This window comes from Plectropomus leopardus, chromosome 24 (assembly GCF_026936395.1).
Source record: "Plectropomus leopardus strain MGB_pleo_1.0 chromosome 24, ASM2693639v1, whole genome shotgun sequence".
NCBI classification, from domain to species: domain Eukaryota; kingdom Metazoa; phylum Chordata; class Actinopteri; order Perciformes; family Serranidae; genus Plectropomus; species Plectropomus leopardus.
Genome location: NC_142199.1, coordinates 8,741,312 through 8,766,441, shown reverse-complemented (window position 1 = coordinate 8,766,441; position 25,130 = coordinate 8,741,312). Strand labels below are relative to the sequence as shown.

General features: G+C 38.5%; 2 protein-coding genes across 2 annotated transcripts in view; both read right to left on the bottom strand.

The window, feature by feature from the left end:
- LOC148185487 (uncharacterized) overlaps positions 1 to 8,906 on the bottom strand; it is a 73,824-nt gene extending 64,918 nt beyond the window's left edge. Inside the window, exons 1-3 of the mRNA XM_088074214.1 lie at positions 8,768 to 8,906; positions 8,106 to 8,180; positions 7,901 to 7,966 (exon numbers count right to left, since the gene is read on the bottom strand). Of these exons, the coding sequence (XP_087930340.1) occupies positions 7,901 to 7,966; positions 8,106 to 8,180; positions 8,768 to 8,804 (178 nt within the window). The 5' untranslated portion in view covers positions 8,805 to 8,906. The remainder of the gene's footprint in view (positions 1 to 7,900; positions 7,967 to 8,105; positions 8,181 to 8,767) is intronic.
- A 3,678-nt stretch (positions 8,907 to 12,584) lies between these two features.
- LOC121962711 (sodium/potassium-transporting ATPase subunit alpha-1) overlaps positions 12,585 to 25,130 on the bottom strand; it is a 32,443-nt gene continuing 19,897 nt past the window's right edge. Inside the window, exons 8-23 of the mRNA XM_042512967.2 lie at positions 24,687 to 24,804; positions 23,635 to 23,903; positions 23,245 to 23,553; positions 20,880 to 21,014; positions 20,322 to 20,517; positions 20,062 to 20,237; positions 19,704 to 19,840; positions 19,306 to 19,456; positions 17,511 to 17,679; positions 17,232 to 17,386; positions 16,171 to 16,294; positions 14,455 to 14,600; positions 14,233 to 14,363; positions 13,465 to 13,566; positions 13,228 to 13,319; positions 12,585 to 12,958 (exon numbers count right to left, since the gene is read on the bottom strand). Of these exons, the coding sequence (XP_042368901.2) occupies positions 12,930 to 12,958; positions 13,228 to 13,319; positions 13,465 to 13,566; positions 14,233 to 14,363; positions 14,455 to 14,600; positions 16,171 to 16,294; positions 17,232 to 17,386; positions 17,511 to 17,679; positions 19,306 to 19,456; positions 19,704 to 19,840; positions 20,062 to 20,237; positions 20,322 to 20,517; positions 20,880 to 21,014; positions 23,245 to 23,553; positions 23,635 to 23,903; positions 24,687 to 24,804 (2,439 nt within the window). The 3' untranslated portion in view covers positions 12,585 to 12,929. The remainder of the gene's footprint in view (positions 12,959 to 13,227; positions 13,320 to 13,464; positions 13,567 to 14,232; positions 14,364 to 14,454; positions 14,601 to 16,170; positions 16,295 to 17,231; positions 17,387 to 17,510; positions 17,680 to 19,305; positions 19,457 to 19,703; positions 19,841 to 20,061; positions 20,238 to 20,321; positions 20,518 to 20,879; positions 21,015 to 23,244; positions 23,554 to 23,634; positions 23,904 to 24,686; positions 24,805 to 25,130) is intronic.

Sequence of the window (25,130 nt, the reverse complement as noted above, 5' to 3'; positions counted from 1 at the left end):
GGCGCTGCAGTTCAGCGAGGTTGCCGTTGTGCATTTCTCATGCAGCCAGTGTGTTTCTGGCGTGACTCCAAATGATGTCACCAGAGTAAGTTAGCAGCAGCCATATCGGGGATATTTTGGCTTTACTTTTTTCCTTTTTTTCATTGTCCATCTTTATATACAGTCTATGGTCAATAACCTGAAGGTATTACGCGCCAAGAGGCATCCCCAAGCAGCACACAGTTTGGATTTAACACTGACATCTGGAAAGTTACTGTAAAATAGTAAAATCTGAAATGTGATGACATTAGCAGTCATACAGAAACAGCAAGCAGTGCAGTCTTATCTTGTTAGCTCCGTGGCTGTCCGAGCACATCTGTGCCCACTCGGTGTGCTCTAATTCAGTCCTAAACTCAACTTATTACACTCCTGGAGCCGCCGATTTCGTCATTAGAGAGATTTTTCATGCTACTGCAGTTCCTGTTTATTATTTCTACAGCAGTGACATGGTTTATTCATCTGTAAAGTTTCAGTGTGCGAGTTTGTGTGTTGCACTGAGAGTAGACAGCTGCAGTTGCCTAAGAAATAACTTCTGCCTGAGGGCCTCTTGCCTCTTACTCAGAGAGAGAGATTGGGAGCACAGTGGATGGAGGGAGGAGAGAGTGCAAGAGGATGGAAAGAGGGAAAACATTTCTGCGACTCGGTTTAGCCCCCAGGAGACTGAACTGAACAACAGCACAGAAACCCATCCACTCCGAAACGCACACTCACATAATGTCATACAAAGAGTAACACAGGGACAAGTGGCTTCTTCTTTGCTCTTGGACAAATTTTCTGGCTCATTGGGTCCTTTTAGAAATGGTGGGCAGCAGCCGTTACAAGGGTCTGCCTGTAGCTAGAACGACAATGAGACCATAAACTCATAAAAGTCTGTTTATTGTCCTATTTCTTTTGGCTCGTGTCCACTCATGCTTTGTATAACCTGGCAATTGTGTCCCTGAAAATCCGCCTAACTCAACCAGGTTTACTTTTCTGTAATTTTCACAGAAACTTTTGATATTTTGCAGAAGCTCAGTTTCGCCAGGAGTCATTTAACCCCTTGAAACCTGGAGCAAAATCACTTTTCTTGTGTTGCTTTCACATTTCACAAGTATTTAAACCTCTGAACCCTGACCAAATTGGTGAGATTTTTTTTTTTTTTTTTTCAAAAACATGGGAAAAATGCTATAAAGCAACTTGGTATCAAATGTTCCACAAATGGCAAGAATGTATTTGATTTATAAAATCATTTTTAAAAAGCTAGGGGAATATATCTAAGAAAAAAAGCTATGGAAAAACTACATTTATAGCTAATTATCATAATTAAATATTTTAAATTATATTGCAGTTATTATAATTTATTTGTAGTTTCCCAGGTCATATCCTTTTTTTTAAATTAATTTTTTTAATGTTTATTTTATTTTATTTATTTATTTTACTAATTTTCAGGTAATTTTATTAGCCTTCTTCCTATGTTTTGGAGAAATCAAGCCAATTTACCCACGTTTCAAAGGATTAAGATGTTACACACATGGGACACAAAGTCAGCTGCTGGTAATAGTTTTTTTTTTTTAAAAAAAAAGGTAAATTCTGTTGGACAACAGCGCTATAAGGCATTTACACAGGTTAATTTGTACTGCTGTCATCTGCTTCATTGATGCTTGAAGTGGCAGCTGCTTTGCCTCCTCAGCTAACTCCACTTCAGTTGCAGTTTCACATGCAATTCATCAATCTTTCCTACAAGCCTTCAAATCCAGGACATTATGGCAGTTCCAATCTGCAGAGGACTTCCCTGTACTCTGAAAATGATCCAAAGCAGGCCCACTGGAAAAAAAATTATTCTAACAATCATCTTGTGAGCCTCGAGGCTAACTCAGAGAACACACATTATGTCTGTTCAGGGACAAATAGTTCAGGACACAATGAGGAAAGCTTATACAAATCATTCCAATAAAATGGAGCCAATAAGATATTTGTGTTAATGCACAGAAATAGGTGGCACAAAATTATCAGAATGACATTTTAACGGCACACAGACAACACACAGATGTGCTGGTGTGTGTGTCTCACTGTGCATGTGTCTCATGGCTTTATAAGGAGAGGAGACAGTTTTATCTCAGGCAGCAGGAACAGATACAGCGTGCAGAGACGGCTGAACAATAAGCTGGACTGTCTGGAGAGACGACAGAGACAGCAACAGATATGCTCAGCTTCCGGGAGTCTTGTTGTCACTGTGAGGTTTTCATTTATTTATTCCTTCTCAGGGACACTGCGCACTGATTAAAATCACTGTTAATGTGCCAGTGTTTACCAAAGTGTAACTATTGTCCCACTGCCTGATGTTAAAACTGGCCATTAACCCTTTGAAACCTGTGCAAATTGGTTCAATTTCTTTCAAAAACATGGGGAAAAAGCAATGAGCAGTTTAACAAGACATGGCCCAAAAAATACCAAGAAAGTGGTAAAAAGTTAAAAGAAAATCACCTGAAAATAAACAAAAAAGAGATCAATTAATAACAAAAACACACAAGAAAATGAAAAAGGTGTATGTCTAATTTTTCTGTAACATAATTTTGAATATATAATATAATGATTAGTAATATATCTTCTGGACATTTTTAATAACTTTCTAATAATTCTCCCCCTTTTTTAAAACTAATTTTCAGGTCATTTTCTTCATCATCCTTACTATTTTTTTTGCAATTTGTATATCTTGCCAAGATGCTCAGGTTTTTAATGAGTTAAATAGTTTGAGAGAGGTGTCTGAACGCAGCTCAAGAAAACTAATGTCGAACCAGGTTTTACAGGGTTAAAACAAGAAATAAAATGCACAACGTTATCGTAACTGCACACATTTGTATCAAACTATTTGGTACAAGGCTATTGTTTGGTACGCATTACAAACCAAGCGATATATTTGGAGATATATAACATTCAGATAATAAGATATAGAGCTGAAGTTGTGTTTAATCTGATTTTCTCAGTGCACTCAACAAGGCAGCCTGAAGGCAGCAAACACGACAAACCAGGAACCATTCAACATGCTGTCGGCCCCTCCCAACACCGAATCAGAACACAACTCCAGTGAGACTCGCTGGGAGGCATGCTGCGCTAAACTAGCTCATTACAAAATGGTTAGTCACGCCCATAAAACCATTACTAGATCAGAGATAGGAGCTCCTCCAATAACTTACAGGTTTTGCATTTGGAGACAGTTTTGGTGGTAAACTATGGCCAGCTGCATCAGCTACACAACAGTAAGTTATCAAGTGGTGGAAAATATATCTAAAAAATTATACAGATAAAATAAAAATCTTTCCTTTCACTCGAGTCTGCATGGGATAAATGTGCAAATAGCAGCCGCCAGTTAAAATTTCTTTTTTTTCTATATTTTTGACGACAGTAAGGTAGCTGCATCACTGACGTGACTGACTACAGCATCAAGCAGTGACCACGTGAGTTTGGATTTGAATGCATCAGAGATGCAGTACGCATACCTCGCAACACTACTGCATACATCCTATAATATCATCAATATCAAGCACTGCAAGCACAATTTCTGTAGCAACATTTATGTGCAAGACATGACAAATGAGTCAGTGCTGAAAATAAAACTAAAAATGTTGCCATTGTCTCAAAACTTTCAGAGAGAAAGTTACAGCACAGGACGTAGCAGCCTGTTCCAGGAGGAGAGGAGAGTGTTACATTCTGTTCAAAGGAATATTCACTTTTGTTCTGTGAGGAAACAATGGCACCAGCCGTGTGCCAGGGACAGGCCAGAGAGTAAAACAGACGCACCATGTCCCTGCCAAATAAAGACATCTAGATATTTTAAGAGGAACAAGTCAGAGCGTTCATTTTAAATGTCTCAGAGTCAGTGTGTGTCGTTGGTTTGCAAAAAAACTAAACTGATCCAAAAGCGCACACCTGCTCGTCTGTTGTAGATGTCACTGACACGTTCTGCTGACCAGTCACATGGGTGGTAATGGATGTGATGATATTAACGTGGTTCAATGATATCAAATCTCAGAGCTCAGCCAGGATAGGTTTCCTCTTTATATGATTACGATTATAACATTACTAAAGATATTACACACACAGACGGGATGACAGGACTGACGTGCAGCACAGGAAGAAGACTCACCAACCATTCAGACGGGTCGTACACCAGAGAGGTAAAGTGGCCGCAGTGTGACACGGCACGGCTAAAACACAGCCGTGATTTCATTAAAGGCTGGACAGGAAGGCAATAACTGATACTCTATAGACTCAGATAGCCAGAAATCATCAACCTCATGAATATCCACACAAACACCAAAGTAGCTAGTGCCTGCAAGTCAGAGACACAATGAGTAGAGAGTATAATTTTAAAATGATTTAACCCTCAAATACCTGGATCAACATCAGACTTCTTTCACTAGCATTTAAAACTCTTAAACCTAAGAAAATTGGTTTAATTTCTTTCAAAAACAAGGGAAATATGTCCATAAAATTGTATTTATAATTCTCTTAGTATTAAATTTGAAATTATGTTACAGGAAGATACACACACTTTCTTGAGGTATTTTCTTTCTTTTTTTGTTTTTCTTCTTTTTTTTCTTATTTTCATGTAATTTTCTCACAACTTTCTACTAATTTCTTGGTAATTTTATACCATTTATTGTGAAGTTGCTCGTCACCTTCTTCTCGTGTTTTTGAAAGAAAACAAGCCAATTTGCACAGGTTTTAAAGGGTAAACTGTGTCCTGCACTGAAAATCACACATGTAGACTTCCTTCTAAAAATTTCTTTTTGAAGCTGAGTTCATAACATGTGTTTCCATCAGTTTTCAAATACAAAACAGACAGAACAAGCCGTTCCCAAACACTGGAACAGGCACAGATCTTTCCAAGCTTTTGTTTCTGGTTAATATTGTGATTAAAAAAATCTCTTTGAGTAGATTTTATTTAGAGAAGCTTTGGGTTGTCAAAAAAATAGCTATTATGAGTCATACAAGGTGCAAAATTGACTGATTTGTCCACTGGCTAAATGACTCGTGAATGGTCAAATTTTACTAGACACTAAATAAATAAATTATTAAATACTAAATAAATAAATTACACTCTGGAACCAGTTTCTAAAGTTTGCATTTTCAGGCCCCTATGACGCCGTTGTTGTGTAAACGAAAGGCAAAACTGCAACAAAAATTAAGACTTAATGGAAGAAGTGGCGCAGTGTAAACAGCCCCTAAAATTTGAATTAATTTAAACAATTTATGTGAAGTTTCTATTTCGTTCAGTCTTGATTTGGCGGAAAAGTGACAGACAGTCCTAATGCTCCATGTAGTTTCTGAAACAGTAAGCTATAAAATACCATGCACATAATCTGGAGCTGTAACTCATACCACTTCCCGTGAAGAGTATCGACAGAAATTGTAACCAGAGTATTTTGGGGAAATGGAAGAAGGTTCCAGGTGTCAAACACACTAAAGCACAATGACGTACTGTGCTTTTAGCTAACTAATGAATCTTGGCTCTGTGCAGTTAAAAGCTGCAGACTGATTGATGGGTCAATCCGATCGTATTGACTGAAAGTGGTTGGTACAAACTTGCGCTAGCACACATCATATTTTGTTTTACAGGAAGAAAACACGACTACACTTTGATATAAGAACACAAAGAAATTGTTTTCTTTGGCACATACGGCAAAACAAGAGCACAACATTTTCAGGGATGTGACCTAAAAGAGTTAAAAGGGCATTTTTATCTGTTTCATCTTGACTTAAAGCCTAAAAGCATGCCGGGGGTTAGTTACATGTATAAAGGATGACCTGGTACGAGGCCTATGTAGACAAGCTGTTCAGTGTGCACTGAACAGCAGGGACAATCTTCTCGCACATACGTATGGTCCAGTGACTGGTAAGGTGACCAAATGTCTGATCCTCCAAGAACTTGCTGGTTTAAAACCAGTCACCAACAGACAAGAGGAGATGAAATGCTTAAAGGCTACACTCTACTCTTTTTCTGCAGCTCTGTCATACACTCGCTCTCCATACGGCACTTTCTCGCCGGCTTATATGACATCTGTCACCGCAAACTAACCCCATCTGAAAAAAGCATATCCTCAGAGACAAAGAGACAAAGACGTGAGCTGAGTGAACAGTGCATCGTCAGCATGCAAGCGCATGTATAGAGCAATGGGTTTGCACTCACACACACACTCACACACTCACACACTCTCACTCACACACTCACACTGGAGATCAGAGTGCCAGAGCTGTCACTGGGGTCAGTCGGGAGACGTGCGATATCTTGACAGAACTGAAGTGTTCACTGACACAGAAACATACACAACACACTGCGGAGCCTCACAGTCTGTCCCTGTCCCTTTGTGCGACCAAGGGTGTGTGTACGTGTGTGGATATTTAAAAGGATGTGTGTGTCCTTTCTACTCAAAGTTAAGTCTGCCTTTATTAGAACTTTAGGGAAAGACTTAGCCTCATGGAGGGGAATTTAAAAAAATCAATTCATCCTTCCAGTCTTGTGTTGTTTTTTTAAATTTTTTCTAGCATTTTTGTCCCATTTTATGATTAATGCAACACAATTAAGGCTCTTAAATTCTTAAATCAACCCATTTTCAGTTGCTTGCAGGGTTGCAGATGCACTGAACATCTGCTAAACATAAAATAATGTGCATATTTACTGCATTATATCATCATGATAATGCATTAAATTAATCTAGGATTACGCAAGTGGATGTCAAGTACTGCACAACCTGTGCTAGCAAATGACATGTCGAAACCCTTGTTAGGCTCATTGGCTCATGATTTTCAAGATATCAAACCAATTTGCTGGAGCAAACAAAATACTGAAAGTGTCACACCTACATGTGTAAGACATCAAATACACCCATGGATTTTTCCTTTAATGAGATCCCAGGATGCAGAGCCTCGTGCTATACGACCATGTTTCACTGAGATGAAAGACAGATGTCCACATTGGTTGTTTACCAGTTATGATGACATATGGAGTCGAAAACCTCCACAAAGTTACAGAAAAAGTTTAAGCGCCTTTGAGGAATTTTGTTCTCCGTAATTAACATTTTAAACTGCATTTTGGTGGCTTTGGCTGTCTTTTCTTTTTAATGTTGCTTTTGCATTATGTTAAGCACTTTGAATTGCATTTGTGTATGAAACGTGCTCTGCAAATAAACTTCCCGTCCTGCTGTCACTACACACCGACCAGCCTCAACACTGAAACCACTGACAGGTAAAGTGAATTACATTGATTATGTCAAAACAATTCAATGTTCTGCTGGGAAACCTTGGGTCCCACTGCCAACGCCTTAATGCCAGACACCACAGGACAACCCAAAAATTCTGGTCTTTTTTTCTAAACTATCAAGATTATTATCGTGTTCGGGTGGGAATCAAAGAGGCCCCACAACATGATATCATCACCATACTTAAGACATAATACAATACTGCTGCAATTTTAAACCTTTCATTTATGCTAAGTGACATGCTAAGTACTGCAGTAGCATACAGTATAGTGCAATATATTGTCATTTATAACCTAAATTCAACTACAAATTATGTACCCCAAAGAAAACTTTGTCAGTGGCTGTTTTAACGAATAAGATAAAAGTTTTCAGTCTATTCACCTCACTTCAATGATTAACTCTATAAGGGTTGTCAAGCAGACAGATTGACAAACACAATAAAAAACACAGACCGATCCTGCTAACCATGAAAAAACCAGTATCATCTAGTGGACTAAAAAAGCAATTATTTTTCAACCAGAAAGCTGCAATACTTAGCTGCATCAATATTTTTCCCCACTCATATATATGTATTTTCCTTTTCCTTCTGAACATATATTTCATAGTATGTTATATGAGCTTACCTTGAGTTATGTCTTCTGTTACATCACCAGCTGGTGGGAGATTGCAGCTTGAGTTTGCAGCAGTTTCTGTAATATGAGGAGGATTGTACACCACATTGTTACAGTCCCACAGTTTAATAGTGTTGCCAACATTCTCATATCACTTGGTGCAAAGTTATAAATATAATATAATATTGTATAAATACAAATATATTGTCCTATTCACCTCTTCCCCTGTGCGCCTCGGTTGTTTGGACAGCAGTTGGAGTGTAATGCCTGTGATTTTCCTTCACAGGCCTCTCTGAAGGAAAAATATATAACAAATAAATAAATAAATAAATAAACAGGGCCTCTCTGAAGGTGGACGGTAAGCCTGTCAAACACAGGACTTACTATTAAAATTGTATTAAATATACATTGCCGCATTGCACTAAAACGGCGCACAGCTAGTTAGTGACACCTGTTAAGTATGGTAAACATTTCAATTATCTGCTACTTCACCATGTTGCAGTTATTTATCTATTTATTTCTTTATTTCAAGTTAAAATTAGCCGCAGGTACAACGTTTAAATTCTTACACGTCACAGTTTGGGGTACAGTGACGTTGATACTTAAACTGCGTTTTGCTAAAGTACTTCTCTTAATGTAATACTTCAGTTGACATTTAATTTTAAATGACGATTTTTAGAGTGTGGTATTAGTACTTAAAAGTTAGTCGCGTAAGAGGTAATACTTCCTCCACACTTGGACAAGTCACAATGTGCTTTACGTCCGTTTAGACACCTGTGAAGTTTTAACCTATTTTACCTGTTTTCTAGGAAAACAAACAACAGTTTACGTCAGCACGTGGCTCAGTTTACGGCGGTAACTAAACACTGGCAAGCTCACCGTTTCTTCTGACAAAGTTTCTTCCTCTTTTCTGCATTTCTTTTTACTTTTTAGTGTAGTTTCGGGCAAATTAACCGTAGCATCCTCGTAGCGTCCCAGTCCCGCAGAGTTAGCAACAAACCTGTGCAGGTGTGGACGGAACCATTTGCTCCTGACTGAGGGGGGTGCGCGATAATATATTTTTGGTAAAATACATTTTTAAGCCGTCCAATATGCTTTAACTGGCAATATACATTTATATTGCGTTAGCAATTTAATACTTGATATGTCTGAATAGGCGAAGACAATATAAAAAGCAGTTTTTTTCGATTTTATGAATTAACTTGATATTGTAAAGTGCCAGTTTTGAGTAGCTGATTCTTAACCTTTGGCAGTATTAACCAGCCTTTAAATAAAAAGAAGAAATAAGCATTTGTAAAGACAACAATTGCCTTTGACAAGTTTATTTTGAGGTGGATAATTCAATTTCAATCAGTATGAATTTGGGGAAACATTTTCAGTCATCTTTGTCCATCAGAATGAAAGTTAGGGACTGTGCTTCATTTATCAGGGTATGGGGTGGTTGGGGTGTGACAAAGTGACAAATATTTGCCCTTGAGCCTCCCTGAGTGAGTGAGGATACTGTGTGACCCTCTCTCCACCAGACATAACTATATTTCAGTTTCTGGCAATGATAAATACATTTAAAAATAAAACAGGCCTTTTAACTTGTTGAGACCTAAGAAAATTGGCTTGATATTTTTTAGGGAAAAAAACATGAGAAGAAAGCAATGAGCAAGGTAAAAGAAATGACTGAAAAATTGCAATAAATTAGTGATTTTTTTTTTTTTTTAAAAAAAAAACAAATTAAGTTGAAAAAATAACAAGGACATGACCTTGATTTTTTAAAATAATAATTAGATAACAATAAATAATTAATACTAATAATTTCATAATTACTCATTTTAAAATGTATTTATAATTACACTATTTTTCCCAAGCTTTTTTCCCCCTTAAACTATTTTCCTCTAGCTTTATTTAGAAATAATTTTTTAAAAAGTATTTTTAAAAAATCTAAACCAATTTCTTATAATCTGTTGAACATTTCTTATCAAGTTGCTCAGTGCGATTTCTCCCATGTTTATGAAATAAATCAAACCAACGTGCTTTAAGATTAAAGTAATTGTAAAAGGCATCAGTGACAGCAACATTAGCTTCTGCTCCATGTTTTTAAAAGCTTGAAATGAATACAAAACATGACCATTTTAAATTGAATGCCATAAGCCAAATAAAAAATTATATATCACTGCTAAGTGACTCCCCAATTCACACCCCCCGATTATAAATAACAAACAGTCCCATAGATTCATGTTCTGCCTCTCTTTGTCTAAGATTGGGTATTTTTAGGTAGGAGGAGGCTGAGCTGCTAAGTTTGTGTTCTCCTCTTCTTAAAGTCTCCTCTTCTGTGTGTGTGTGTGTGTGTGTGTGTGTGTGTGTGTGTGTGTGTATGTGTGTGTGCATGCGAATCAAGACCCAGCGAGCAGCATGTGGGTGGAGGACAGAGACCACATACAGTAGCTGCTTGAAAACTCCCAGCTTTAAGCATAATGGATATTGGATTAGACATCCCAGCGCCTCTTGGTAAACTAAAAACACCCACCATGTCCTTAACAACTCAGAGACACGGCTGCTTTCGCAAAGTTCATGTGAGGCTCAAATCTTTCCGCCCGTCAATCTAAAGTTGCAGGATTGATTTGACTGACTTCATCATGTCCAACCTGGCAGCGCACACTTCACATTCAGGCTGCTTATGTGTCATTTAAACACAGGCCTCGATAACATTTGTACGGTTTATAGTGTTGCAGCGAGCACACACTGTATCTACCACCAGAATGATATCAGCTGGCAGTACTCTGCCAAAAGCAGCTGGCTGATAACACGTCACCGCGTTCTGCTGATAAAAGCTGTGCCCACAGTTTGCCCCGTGGGTCACCAAGATAGCACCGTGGATTGTATGTAGGTTTTACAGATTAGACACAGATAGAGATTATAAATCTATCTGTTAACTGACCACCCTTCTCCCTTTAATAGGTATTTTTTTCACATAAATAGATCTATATAGTATGTTATCATTTCATTATGAAGGGATTATTCTCATTATCAGATATCAGGCTTTAAGCAAACATGTCAGATTAAGGTGTTTTTCTGAGGTCAAATATTACAGAACCAGAAGCTTAAAATACAGAAAATGTTAAAACACCGGAGGTAAAATAACATTTATTCAAATCCTAAACATTAACACATTTCTGCTTTCAGGTTTTTGTCCCTTTATCTTGATTTTAGTTTAGTGTGGACAGATTTGGGTCCTGACCTCTGACCTCTTTCCTCATGCCATCACCTCTGTCCTGTCACTCTACACTTGCTCTATAAGAAAGGATCTAAATGTCCTTATAATTCAACCAAAAAAACATTAAAATTAATATGAAGGCATGCGTCTATAATCCTCTGCCCCTGTGTACAATTGTTTTTTCAGGACTAAGCGTGGATTTTTCCTATATTTTAAGGTGCAGTCGGCAATTTTAATCCAGTTCAATTTTTGTCAAATTCAGCCAAACTCCCCTCAAAGTCCTTTATTTTATTTTATATTTTTGTTTGTCTGGCTTTGTACAATTGCATCACTGTAACTGAAGCAACTGTTTGTAGCAACCGTGCATTTACATTTACTAATTTTGGTCATTATTTACCACTTTATATACAAACTGAATGTACTGACCACTGAATGTATCGTTTCAAAACTGTTAATAAAAGAAAGAAAAACAATCTCTTCAGTCCACTAGCTGTCTATTTTGTGTGAACAGCACACAGTGTTCCTTAAAAAGCCTTAAGTGGAATTCAGTTCATTAATCTAATTATAAGGTCTATTGCACAGATATGCAATAGATGCCCAGTTTCTCCTTTACAGTTTTTAAGCCTGTTTTTTTTGTCTTTTTTGTTTGTTTGTTTTGCAGTTGTAATGCATTTTTGTTTGTTTTGTGGTTTTGTCTCTTTGTAGTAATTTTTTGTCTTTTTGGAGATATTTAGATACCCGTTTAGCAATTCATTCATGCTTTATTGGTCTTAAAATGTCTTATATCAATCTTTCAAAGGTCTTTAAAATGCTAAGAAATGCAGAGTAGGATTTCATTTTTATATTTTCTGATTTTGCAGTGTGAAAAATAAAAAACAGAAGACAAAAATATTATATTTACTACATCCAATCAAATGAGGTTTTTTTTTTTAAGTTTTTTTCTCAATGCAAAACAAATTAATACTTTTTTTTTCATGTGGAAAGTTCTTTTTAAATTTAAAATTTGGCATTTTAAGTAGGTCATTTAAATTTATAACTTGACCAGAGAAGTCGTTTTTCATGTTGCAATTCACATTTGAACAAAACTGATTGATGTATTTGAGGTGGGGTTAGGTTTTATTTTTTACTTTTCTTTAGTTTTGGTAACTTTAAAATTATTCTTGAATTCAATTCCAAGAGTCAAGTCAAGTCTTATCAAATTCGCCTTAAGCTGTAAGACCCCTTTTGGTAAACAATATATCCCGATCAATCTCTGGGTGTGTAAAGACAAAGCCTGTGGGAGTGTGAGGGACAGTAAATCTGGTACCTGCTATTGTGCTGAACTCCACAGCGCACTGTCAACAAACCTCCTCCAGAAACGCTGACTCCACCTGTAACTCTAATTAGGGTCATCCCACGCGCTGAGGAGAAAAATGGGAAAAACATTTCAGGACACACACACACACACACACACACACACACACACACACAATAAATGAGCACAGGAAGCGCTTGTGGGACCTGACTCGAGCGCATTTTTATTGAACGTTTATAACTGTTAAAAACATGTATAAAATTGGTCCTGTTTCAGAAACAAGGCACGCATAGTCATGTCAAATGTTCAGTGTTCATGTCATTATTAGCATTATCATTTATCAACATCATCAGCATCATCAGCACGTTCCATCTCAGTATTTGTCTAATAGTAGTATCAAGCATTCCCTAATATAAAAACACGTTCCAATTTTTTTTTCACAGAGGTTAAAATTTTTATTCCGAGCAGCAAGACAATATTCATGCAAAGACGGGAGTGGAGGAGAAGATGCGAGCTGACTGGACTGACAGGCTGACGGGTCTTTAATAATAGGTCTCCCGTTCCACCCAACCTGGACAAACAGGGAGAGAAAACAAATAAGACACGGATTTTAGAGGCAGTTTCTTGGCTAGATTGGATAAATTTGACCTTTATACTTTATTTAAAAGCATGCAAAGAGACTGGAGGAGAATTAAAAGAGAGAGGAATAACAACCAAGTTTCTCCACCTCCCTCTGGAGAGGACAAAAAACAAGAGAGAAAAAGGCAGAAATGTGCAGAAAAACAACAGAGCAGAGGGAGAGAGAGGTAGAAAAATAAAAAGCACGGATCCTGGACTCACCTCCTGGGCTGCGTCTGAGGATCAGCTTACGGATTTCATCATAGATAAAGATGAGCAGGGAGTAGGGGAAGGCGCAGAACCACCAGTTGGGCCTGAAAAACACACACAAAAAGAGATGAGATCCAGCGCCCCAGGCCTGAGTGATCAACATGTGGTAGGTGGTGTGAGCGAGATGTGTATTAGATTTGTACATGGCTTTCTGGCGGGTGGTGACTTGAGTTTTTGTGCTTTACTCACTTCAGAGGGTACATTCTGAGAGCGACGTCCATGCCCGGGCAGTAAGAGAGGAAGGCAGCGAGGGCGGTCTCCTCGAAAAGCCCAAAGATTAGGATCTTGTTCCTGAAACACACAATCAAGACTCAGTGTTTAGAGACAATTCAACCCAAACAAACCAATTCCAGAGACTGAAAATAGCTACGATTTTAAAAACTTCTTCATTTAGGTGCCACAAGCCAAAACACTGACACAATCCAAAGTCTTCTAAGCACACTTCATATGGTTTAAAGCCCAAAATAAACACTGAGGTTATCCAGAGGTCTTCCTGGAAAAGCACAACAGCTACTAAAACATGGAACAAGAAGCATGACATTCAAGATGGCAGCTGGAGAGAGCAGAGGAGAGATTTTGTGATAAAACATTCACCACTCAGGCGAGGATACTGACGTGCTCTAAATATATTATGGGTGTTTTTGTATCAAAGTGGCAACCTCTGGGGATTGTGTAACATCCAAAACTGCAGTTCCTCTAATAGCCACTACAGAGAGAAAATTTGCACACTTAAGCCCAGTGCATTTTATTGTTCTATTCATTGCTAAAATTTGCAAAATGGACTTGTGCAAAAGTCTTTAACGACAGCCACCCAAGCTAGCAGCTAGCTTTAGGCTTCGCTCCATCCTTTCTCATGCAAAAAATCTATGATAGCGACGTTCAAAAAGCCAAACCCGAGGCTTCAAAATGGAATTTCACAAACCAATAGGTGACGTCACATCTGTGTTTTGTACTCACTTCATGCCCTGTTGGAAGACAGAGTTCCTCCTGGTCTTACAGATGATCAGATCGGCCCACTGCACGATGACGATGCTGACAAAGAAGGCCGTGTGGCAGGTAAACTCCACGATCTTCCTCTGCTCGTAAGTCTGAATGGGAGCACACGTCAGAAACAGTTTAAACCAGGTGGACGTGAATTATAACCTTTATTTGTGTGTCTGCGTAGTAAACGTTACTGACCCACTGCTGTCCATAGCTGTCCTCCAGATCGTTTACATATTTATTGTCCCAGTTCACTCTGATGCCCAGCAGGGTGGACGGCAGGAAGCCATTTTCAGCCAAAATCACAAAGTAAGTGAAGAAACCTGCCAGCGCCTGGATCATACCTGCAGGGAAGAGATGGCATTGAGTAAAAATCAATCGGATATAAACTTATGATTAATGGCTGGAATCAGTTCATCTTTTGAGCTCTTTCAGACTGAATCAATTAATGCAGTTAATTAGTCAGTTTAGAAAATTAAACCAGGAATCAATAGGTGATTAAGCAAATAAATTGGCCTTGTGGTCTTTTGGGAGAAATAAGATGAATGAGAAAGTGAACGGCTGAGTCAGTCAATTTGATTAGCCTTTGTGGGAATTTTGAGCTCTAAAGTAGATGCAATTTGCTGAATAACTGAAAAAACAAACATAAATGAGATTTGGTTAACTTTTAAGGAATTAGAGGGTTAATCAAAATGAAAATGACTGAATGTTTAAATTGTTGCAAGATGAATAAACCATAATTTGATTATTTTAAATGTTTGGTAAGATGGACAGATACATAATTAGTTGATAAAGACAGTTGTATCAAGAGGGTGATGAAATTTAGGACCCCTTAAAGGGTAACTTTAGTATTTTTCAACTTAGACCTAATTTTCCCATGTTTTTGTGTCCAAGTGAGTCATGGGAACAACATTTTTTGAAATTGGTCCAGCATTGGGCGAAGGGGCTGCAGCTGGAGGCAGTGACACAGGCTGAAATGTTACTCCTCAGGGCATTTCTGCACCTTCATTTCCATCCAATTAAGGTGCTTGATTTTGCCACTGAAAGGGCATGAGAATTTATGCTGGCTCGATACACGCTAAAATTACTCTTTATTTCCATGGAGTCTGGCGGGTTTGGCGAGAGATATTTTTGTTTTTACTCTTTAAAACAAAGTCTACCTCTGTTGGGATCCTTTCTATAACCTTATCAGACATTTAGAATAACAATCTGAGCCTGTCAGTGGCAAAAACTGGACACATTTCTAAATATGTGGTTCCCATTCACTTGGACACGAAAAGATGGAAAAATCAGGTCCAAGTTGAAAAAAACAGAAGTTTATTTTAAACCCTAAAACCCATTTGAAGTCCCGTTGTCAAATTTAAATTGTTGTTGTATTTTAATGTTTTGTTGTATTTTCTATATTGGGTTGCTATGACGGCTTTGGAAAGATTAATAAAGTACACAACAACAAAAAAAACAGGCTTTTCAAAATGATAGCGAGTGACATGACCTTATTTAGACAATAAATAAGCTGACTGTTATTTTGAGGAAAGGGGGCAACAGCAATGTTTCAAAAAATATATATTCCCATCACGACTTTGAGGAAAATTTGTACCGACAACAACAAGATTGCACTTATAAGGCAGGACAGAAAGTTCAGGAGGGTCAAACCTATTCCTGGCTTCATTACCGAAGAGGGAAAAATCAAAAGCCAGAGGCTGAGCTCTGTCATCACTCAAACACACATACACACACGCTCTCTATCAGTACGAGCCTATTTCGGGTGCATGCCACTCTTCTGGTTATCTTAGACCACCCAGATACTGAGCTGCCTTTTCCGGAAAAAAAAAAAAAAAATCTACCAAGGAACCATGGATAACAAACTCCTCAGTCTGTATGTATTTGGTAAATTTCTAATCTGAGCATGTTTACCGATCTGTCCGTAGGCTATGCTGATGAGCCTCTCGTTCACCAGTTTGTCTGTTTTGGGGTTTCTGGGCTGTCTCTTCATGATGTCGCTCTCAGCTGCTTCATAAGCCAGGGAGATAGCAGGGACCTGGGAGACAGGACACAGTCGGTGAGCAAGATGACATATTAACTTCAGAGAAAACAGAAACGTGTTGCTTTTTCTCCACAGCTTGATCTTCACAAACCAAAAACCTAAAAAAAGTGTGATGTACAAATCTCACATCTCTGATTAGCTCCCCCAAAAGACATTTATTTTTGTTTCATTTGGGTTTTTTCACCACGCTTTTCTGTACAGAATGACACTGCCAGGATGAACGAGGGCATTCATTCTTGAAGTCAGTTTTGAATTGTTAACCCTTTGAAACTGGAGCAAATTGGCCTGATCTCCTTCAAAAACATGGGAAGATGGCAATGAGCAGCAAAAGAAAAAATGATCAAAAAAATATCAAGAAATTAGCAAAAAGTACAAGACAATTTCCTGAAAATTACTTTAAAAAATAAATAAATACATTTAAAAATAAATTTAAAAAATGTAAAAGAAAAAGGACATAAACGAAAAGAAAATTTTCTTTTGTAACTTAAAATATGTTACAATGATAATTATGAATATATAGTTTTCCCAAGCTTTCTTCTTTATCTTCCTGAGAAACTCTGGTAAAAAAAGAATTTTCTACATCTACAAATCTTGCAATTTTTGAAACATTTCTTGCCAAGTTGCAAATTGCTTTTTTCCTCTTTTGAAAAAAAATAAAAAAAAATGCACCAATTCGTTCAAGGTTCAAAGTTTTAAATACTACTTAAATACAGGAAAAGTGATGTCTATCAAGTGTTAACGACAAAAAAGTTTAAAAAAAAAAAAGTTATTTTATGAACTGAGAAAAAAAAATGTATATATACATTTTAACATCTTAATGTCATAAAGACAGGAAGAGTGTATGTACTATGTCATCGTGACTTTGGGTATCACTAACTTACAAATCATTATAGAAATACAATATTTTAGCAGCACATTTGTGCATCTTTACCATGTCAGTTCCCAGATCAATACAGAGGATGGTGACGGTTCCCAGAGGCAGAGGGATGTTGGCGATGATGAAGAGGAGGAAGGGGGTGATCTCAGGGATGTTGCTAGTCAGCGTGTAGGCGATGGACTTCTTCAAGTTGTCAAAGATCAGACGGCCTGATGAGAACATCACACAAGTGCATCCAATAATTGTTTTAATCATTTCTGACCCTCCACTCGAATATTAAAATTTAAAGTCCTTCAGTTCAAGAAGCTTTAAAGTATTCTGCTGAGTGCAAACCTTCTTCTACTCCAGTAACGATGGAGGCAAAGTTGTCGTCCAGCAGGATCATGTCGGCGGCCTGCTTTGAGACGTCAGATCCAGCGATACCCATGGCGACACCGATGTCAGCCTTCTTCAGAGCGGGAGAGTCGTTCACACCGTCACCTGTCACAGCCACAATGGCTCCCTGCAGAGAGAGCAGTGAAGGAAATATTCATGTTTGAGTGTGGAAATTATACCCAGAAAAAGAAGGAAAAATGTCCAGAAATAAAGAGGGGAGACACACATTCTCATCAAAACAAATGTTTGACTTCAGCTGAGTGAAGAAGTCAAATTGATTTGTTTTTGCATAAAAAACATCCGACTGAGGTAACAGGTGTCACTTCCTCTTTAGAGAAAAGTCACCATTCCTGCTGCTGAGTGACATTTCCATTTTGCTTAACTTCCACAGCGTCACACCGGATAATTTCCTGTTGTGTGAAAGAAAAGCCCGCTTTCAAAAGGTTTCAGGGCAATTCTGCCTTATCTGACAGAACAGGCAAATGTGATAAAAGTGAATAAGACAGAGGATTTTTTTTATTCTGGGCACAAATTTGAAGACAATCAGTGGATGTGCTGCATGCAGATGACAGATGAGGGATTTCCTTGGAAGAAAAAAAACAGTTTTTAATATTTGATGCATTATTTTTAGACAGGGATATAGATTATTAGTTTTTCTACCCAATGTTCACCCTTTGAAACCAATGCAAGAAAGGAAGAAAGGAACAAGCAACTTAACAAGAAATGGCCCAAAAATCAGCAAGTAATTAGAAAAAAGTTACAAGAAAATTACAAGAAAATGAGCAAAAAAAAAGTAACAAGAAAATTACCTGAAATAATAAAAAAAAGTGGTAAAAACAAACAAATAAAATTAATCTAGTTAAAAAGGAATCTAATATCTAATAATAAGAGTTATAAATACAGTTTTCTGGACATTTTTCTGCAAGTGTGTTGATCATTTCTAATAATATTTTCAGGTAATGTTTTCTGGTCATTGTTTTGTGTTTTGTTGCACATTTCTTGCCACGTTGCTTTTATGTTTTTTCCCCCCATGTTTTCAAAAGAAATAAACCAATCAGGCTTCAGAGTTTTAAATGCTCTTAAAAGGTGTCTGAACGCAGCACAAGAAGTTGATGTTGAAGCAGGTGTTAAAGGGTTAATATTTGCTTCTTTAAACATGCACCATCAGTCTAACAGATGCTGCAAATCAGTGCTCCTTTAAGCACAGTGCATGCAGACATATTTAAAAAATAGCGTCAAGGACACTGCACTTCATGTAACTAATCAGCATTAAATCTGTTAATTTTTTGCTATTTCAGCAGGAAGAAATGATGAAGTCAGGATTTTTTTTATCTATAAAAAGGCCAAAAGATCAATCTGACAAAATATCAGAACAATATGTTGTTTGTGGCTGCCGTCGATCGGGCGAGAATAAACACAAACATTTATACAAATAAATAAATCCACAATCCGAGTCAACACCAAAAAGAGTTCACTTGGAATCTTATTACACTCATAAATATTCATCCGAGGTCACAGCTTGACAGATGTTATGCTTGATTATTCTGCCAACTTAGTCATCAGACCAAAGCAATAATCATAAATAAGCATTAGGCCATATCAAATATTCACTCACACATTTACATAATAATGCGTAGGCCCGTGCTGTGTTTGTACTCCTGTTTTACAGTTTGGCAAACACTGCAGAGGCTCATCGGAGCTGGAAAATCTTCTCCCTGACACACAAACACCCCCTCGTTTGTTTGGTTTGTACCTGTCTCTGGCAGCCCTCCACAATGATCAGTTTCTGCTGCGGGGAGGTTCTGGCGAAAACAATCTCAGTGTGGTACTTCAGGATGTCGTCAAGCTGCTCTGCAGTCAGATCTTTCAGGTCTCCACCGTGGACTACGCAGGCCTTGGCATCTCTGGAGGGGACACAAAACCATTAGGTGGCTTCTTTTAAATCACCTCTTAAATTTCATTTTTAAGGACTTGCTTTCATGTGATGTTGTCTTTAAATTTTCTTTTACTCTTAATCCTGCTTATATTATTATTATTATTATTATTATTATTATTATTACTATGACAACTAATATTCTGTGTCGTAGTAGAAGTACCTTTCTATTATATTGATTTTTTCTTTTCTTTTATTATTATTATTATTATTATAACCTTGGATTGACTTCATTAATTGGGATGTTCAGACGTGCAGCGATGTCTTCAACAGTCTCGTTGCCCTCGGAGATGATGCCCACACCTTTAGCGATGGCCTTAGCTGTGATTGGATGATCACCTGTCACCATGATGACCTAAAAGAATGGAAACACTTAAATTAAGCCTGAGGATTATACTCTAAATCTTCCATGACGATTATGAATTTGAGATTTACTATTAATTAGGTCACCTGGAGGGCATACAACTGTGCATATTGTGTATTAATTTTTTAAGATGACCATTCCATGTGAGTAGTCTGACTGAAATAGCTTTATGCTAACTAAATAAGTAATTTCCATTTGAATATGGGCTTTACCTTGATTCCAGCACTCCTGCATTTGCCGACAGCATCCGGCACAGCAGCACGAGGAGGGTCGATCATGGACATGAGGCCGATAAAGCACAGGTTCTCAGTGGGGAAGTTCAAATCCTCAGTGTCAAAAGCAAAGCCCTCTGCGAACTGGTCATCAGGGAGGATGTAATGGCAGAAACCTGAAACAAGAAGCAGTTTTGGATGAAAAAAATCATATTATTTATTCATTATTCATCTCAATCCCAGCAGCTGTGCATCCTTACCCAGCACTCTCTCTCCAAGACCTCCCAGTTCAAGGTATGCGTTCTGGAAAGCGTCTTTCATCTCGTCGTCCAGAGGCTGTTCTTTGCCCTGCAGCATGATGGTGGAGCAGCGGTCCAAGATCCTCTCTGGGGCGCCTTTCATCACCAGCAGGTGCTTGGATTCTTGTTCAGCTGAGCTATTTTTGTGAATGGAAAGCTAAAAGCACACAGAAGAAAGATGCAAATGACAGTTTGAGCATACAAACTATGTGGATTTCTCGATTTTTCCAAAATACATTATAAGGAATGAAAACAGACTCAGTGAGGAAAAATCCAATTTAACAATTAGCAAAAAAAAAAATCACAATGTTTCACACTGAGAGTATCTTTCAAAGTTCTTTTCCCAAGATCTTTTTCTTGTACTTTTACTGTCAGCATGAGGAGGAAATAGCCTGACATTTAATACTTCAAACCCCTGACATTTCAAAACAATAATAAAAAAATTGTATCTGCACAAAACCTGAAAATAACATGACAAACAGCTGGTTTCCAAGACTCCAGAGAATGACAGTACCATACCTGGTACTTGTTAGTAGAGTTGAACGGGATCTCAGCAATTTTGGTGTTTTTCTCTCTCATTTCCGCGACTGATCCGCAGCACAGCTCAATACATTTCAGCAGAGCCGACTCAGAGGCGTCACCGGCCACATCTCTCTGGTGGATGGAGATGGACAGGGGAGAACATTAACGGCATGGGCAATAAATTTAACAGTATCATCTTGTTATTTTCAACCCTTTGTTGTGCTGGATTACGCATCTAAAGAGTTCTTGTATGATTTCAGTCGCTGTGGGTGTATGTGTGTTAGTGTCTCAGCCAAACTGTATTTAATAGCAACATGCAGAATGTTATTTGATGCACTGTACGGTAATCGCACATGAATATGAAGCTAAATCAGCAACAGACGTCCCATCTCTTTTGCTTTCCACACCGACTGTTTACCTACATGCAACCAAAACCTGCTCTAACATAGTAAGTCAATTCTACATGAACTGCAAACGGAAACCAGAACACCCGGATACCAAAATCTCGCTCTGTTGCCAAAATTATTTACCAACATATGTAAATAGAAGTTTATGGACATTAAATTTGGATAAGCCCCTTGAAACCTTAGCAAATTGTTTTGATATCTTTCAAAAACATAGGGGGAAGACAACCAGCTACTTAACAAGGCATGGCCAAAAAATTAGCAAAACTTTACAAGAAAATTACCTGAAAATAATTAAGAGAGACCAAAAACCAAACAAAAAACGGCTGGAAAAAATGAAATAAATGTATCAATTTATAAATTGATCATTTAAAATATAAAGTTATTATAATTGTGAATATAGTCGTATAGCTTGTAAAAGGCATCTGGACGCAGCATAAGACAACTGAATGAAATATCATATGAAATATAATTATCAGACAGAGGATAATGGAAATAAACACCTGTCTCTAATATAAACCTGGTAACCTTTGCAGTTGAGCAAAGCATCGGCAGTGGAAACACAGTCGTTCCTTGTCATTCTGAAAAAGCAGCAGCTAATGAGGAAACTCCAACACTTGAGCGAAACACGTGGAACTTCATCACTCAGTAGATCAGAGACAGACTCTGACGTTTACAGGGCTGGCTCCGCTCTGCTGCCGTCCAGCCAAAGATAATGAGCAGTGAGAGAGAATGACTGGTAATTAGAGCCGTGATGCCAGCCAGACATTTACAGGTGATTAACACACGCAGATACACACACACACGTTAACAGGTTATTAACACAGGGTGGAAACCAGAGAGTGGCCTCAGAGGAAAGTCTGGGTGCCAAGAGACGTACGCACATCTGTGTGTGTGTGTTTGTCAGAGTGTGTTTTGGGGGTTGGGGTTAGGAATAATTATGCGGTTACAAAGTGTGTGTGCTAACTCCAGGGAGGGTGACATAAGCTGGAAAACAAGGCTGAGTGGCAAACATCATTTGTGTAACCATTTTACAGGTGTAACATAAAGTGTGAGAGTTTTTGTACTATCGCGTGTCAGGATGGTGCTCTTGGTGTATGTACGCATACATAGCCAATGACAATATCATCTTACACGCTCAATAACAGCAAAATCGTGTCATATCTCAACCAAAGCATGAAGCAGAACTTGATCAAGTCCTGTACTAAGTCATATTCCTCAATTTAGGCGATTCCTCATTTAGTAATATGTTAGGTTATCAGGTTGTAACATTATCACCTTTTCCCATTATAATGTGATAAGTTTCTTGTTAGAGCGAGAAAATATCAAGAAAATATAACATAAAAAATAAAACTATAAAATATAAAAATATAGTTATATTGAGAAAATATTTTGTTATATTATGATTATATCTTGTCAGACCATGAAAATATCTCGTTACAACACAAGAAACAGATTTTTTTTCTGGCATCACAGCAAAACGCTTCTGTAACTCATCAGATCTGAACTATTATTTCATGAAGTACACTTGAACAGCTGTTGGCATTAACAGAAATGAAGGGAAGCCAATATCATATAAAAAGAACAACGGGCAAGAGTAACTCTTGTTTGGTTCAGCAGTAATTTTCAAACTGTTCAGAAAAGGACATGTTCATATTATAAAATGAGTCAGCAGCACAGGACTTTTAATTCCTGCCCACATAACGAGCACACAAAATTAAGACTGAGAACAACAACAAAAAAGCTTTCTTGTTGTTGAACAAAGGATAAAAGATAATGCAGACTTCTGTTTTTAGTTCAAAGAGCTAATTATGTCGTTAATAATGTTACACAATACTTGTGAAAGAACGTTCCAAGGGTTGTTGTCTCAGAGAAGCCTTAATATTTGGAATTACTTGTTCAAGTAAACAAAGAAAGAAAAACACACTTGCAGAGAAGAGGAGGGTGAAAATGCCTACCTTCAGGATGGGAACGTTGCTCTGCTCTGCCAGGAAGACGGCACGGTTGCAGAGTCCTGCGATTCTAGCCAGAGCGGCCCAGGTGGCGGAGCTCCTGTCGAAGGAGGTCCCGCTCTGGTTCTCTGTGGTGTCGGCCTCGTGGATCTGGTTGTCGAACCACATGTGGGCCACGGTCATCCTGTTCTGAGTCAGGGTGCCGGTCTTGTCGGAGCAGATGGTGGAGGTGGAGCCCAGGGTCTCGACGGCTTCCAAGTTCTTCACAAGGCAGTTCTTCTTGGCCATACGCTTAGCAGTCAGAGTCAGACACACCTAGAGAGTTTGGGTCAGTTAGTGGCTGCTTTTTGGGATCCACAGCAACATGTGGAATACACAAGAAACACATGGACTCACAGTGACAGTAGCCAGGAGACCCTCTGGCACGTTGGCCACAATAATACCGATGAGGAAGATGACAGCTTCCAGCCAGCTGTATCCAAGAATGAGGGAAAGGATGAAGAAGGACACTCCAAGGAAGACCGCCACGCCGGTGATGATGTGAATGAAGTGTTCAATCTCAATGGAAATGGGGGTGCGTCCAACTTCAAGTCCAGAGGCTAGTGTGGCGATACGACCCATGACGGTACGGTCTCCGGTGCTGATCACAATACCACGGGCGGTTCCTGTAGCAAGGTGATTAGATATACATTTTTTTTTACAACAGCCCAAATCTCATCTTGTGCTTACACTTTGTTTTTAAAACCATCTTGGGTGATCGGCTCACAAGTGGACAGACACCAAGACGCATTGTGAGCTGAACACTCAGACCTGTTGCCGAGGTGGACTGGGATGTATTTGACCAGATATCTCTTGTAGAGTAAATACTAATACATCCCCAACTAGCACGTAACAGGAAGATACATCATCATTGCAGGATGTGGTGGTTGTGCGGTCCCAACACGCCAACGCTCTATAACACAATAAAGTTGGATTGGCTATCACAATGTCGCTATCACAACAATTGCTGCAAATTCAGCCAAACTTTGTGAATTCTGCTAAACCTTGCAAAAAACAAAACTACTAAAATACTAAAAACATAGCAACACTCATCAATTTTTTTAGAAAAGCTGCCGTTAAATCAGGCGTTTCAGATCGCAACAACCCCAAAATCAGCCCATGAACCCCTGGAGGGACTGTTGGATGCAACGTCTATCATTTTGCCCTATAGAAGATGATGTTGCTGACAGCGATATCTGGAGGAGTAGTGACACTATCACTAGTGCGACTGACGAGAGTGTGGACGTAATAACTGTGCGCATGGCCGGTGGGTGGAAACAAAATCGGATCACCAAAACACATTTTAAAAGCAAGAGTAAACAGTGTCTCTGACTCACTACAGAGTCTCTGAACTCGTGATAAAATGCAGCTCTGTCTCTGAACAGTTTTGATGTATCCTGTCATCGTACCTTCAACACAGTTGGTAGAGAAGAAAGCAATGTTCCTGGTCTCCAGTGGGTTCTCATTGGAGAAGTCCGGAGTACGAGTCTGGGGCTCAGATTCGCCGGTCAGAGACGAGTTGTCCACCTGAGAAATGAAACACAGACTGTGACTGATAGAAGAAAGAAAACAAATCATGGCTACATCCGCCTCAGGAAAGAAAAGTTCCTATCTCAGTGAGGAAAACCAACTTCCTCCTCTGAATGTTTTCTCTGTGGTTAAAACAGCTACTGAGGGGCAGATGGCAGATTCAGGTCAAACGGACCCATAATGGAGCAACAGCGAGATGATTCACGCAGGTGACAAGATGCAACAATGAATGATGCGGAGGCGGACGGAAGAGCAGCGGGTCAATGTTGCTTTTGGATCTTGAGTTTAGTTCAGGGCCCAAAATGGGTCACAGACTTGTTTTT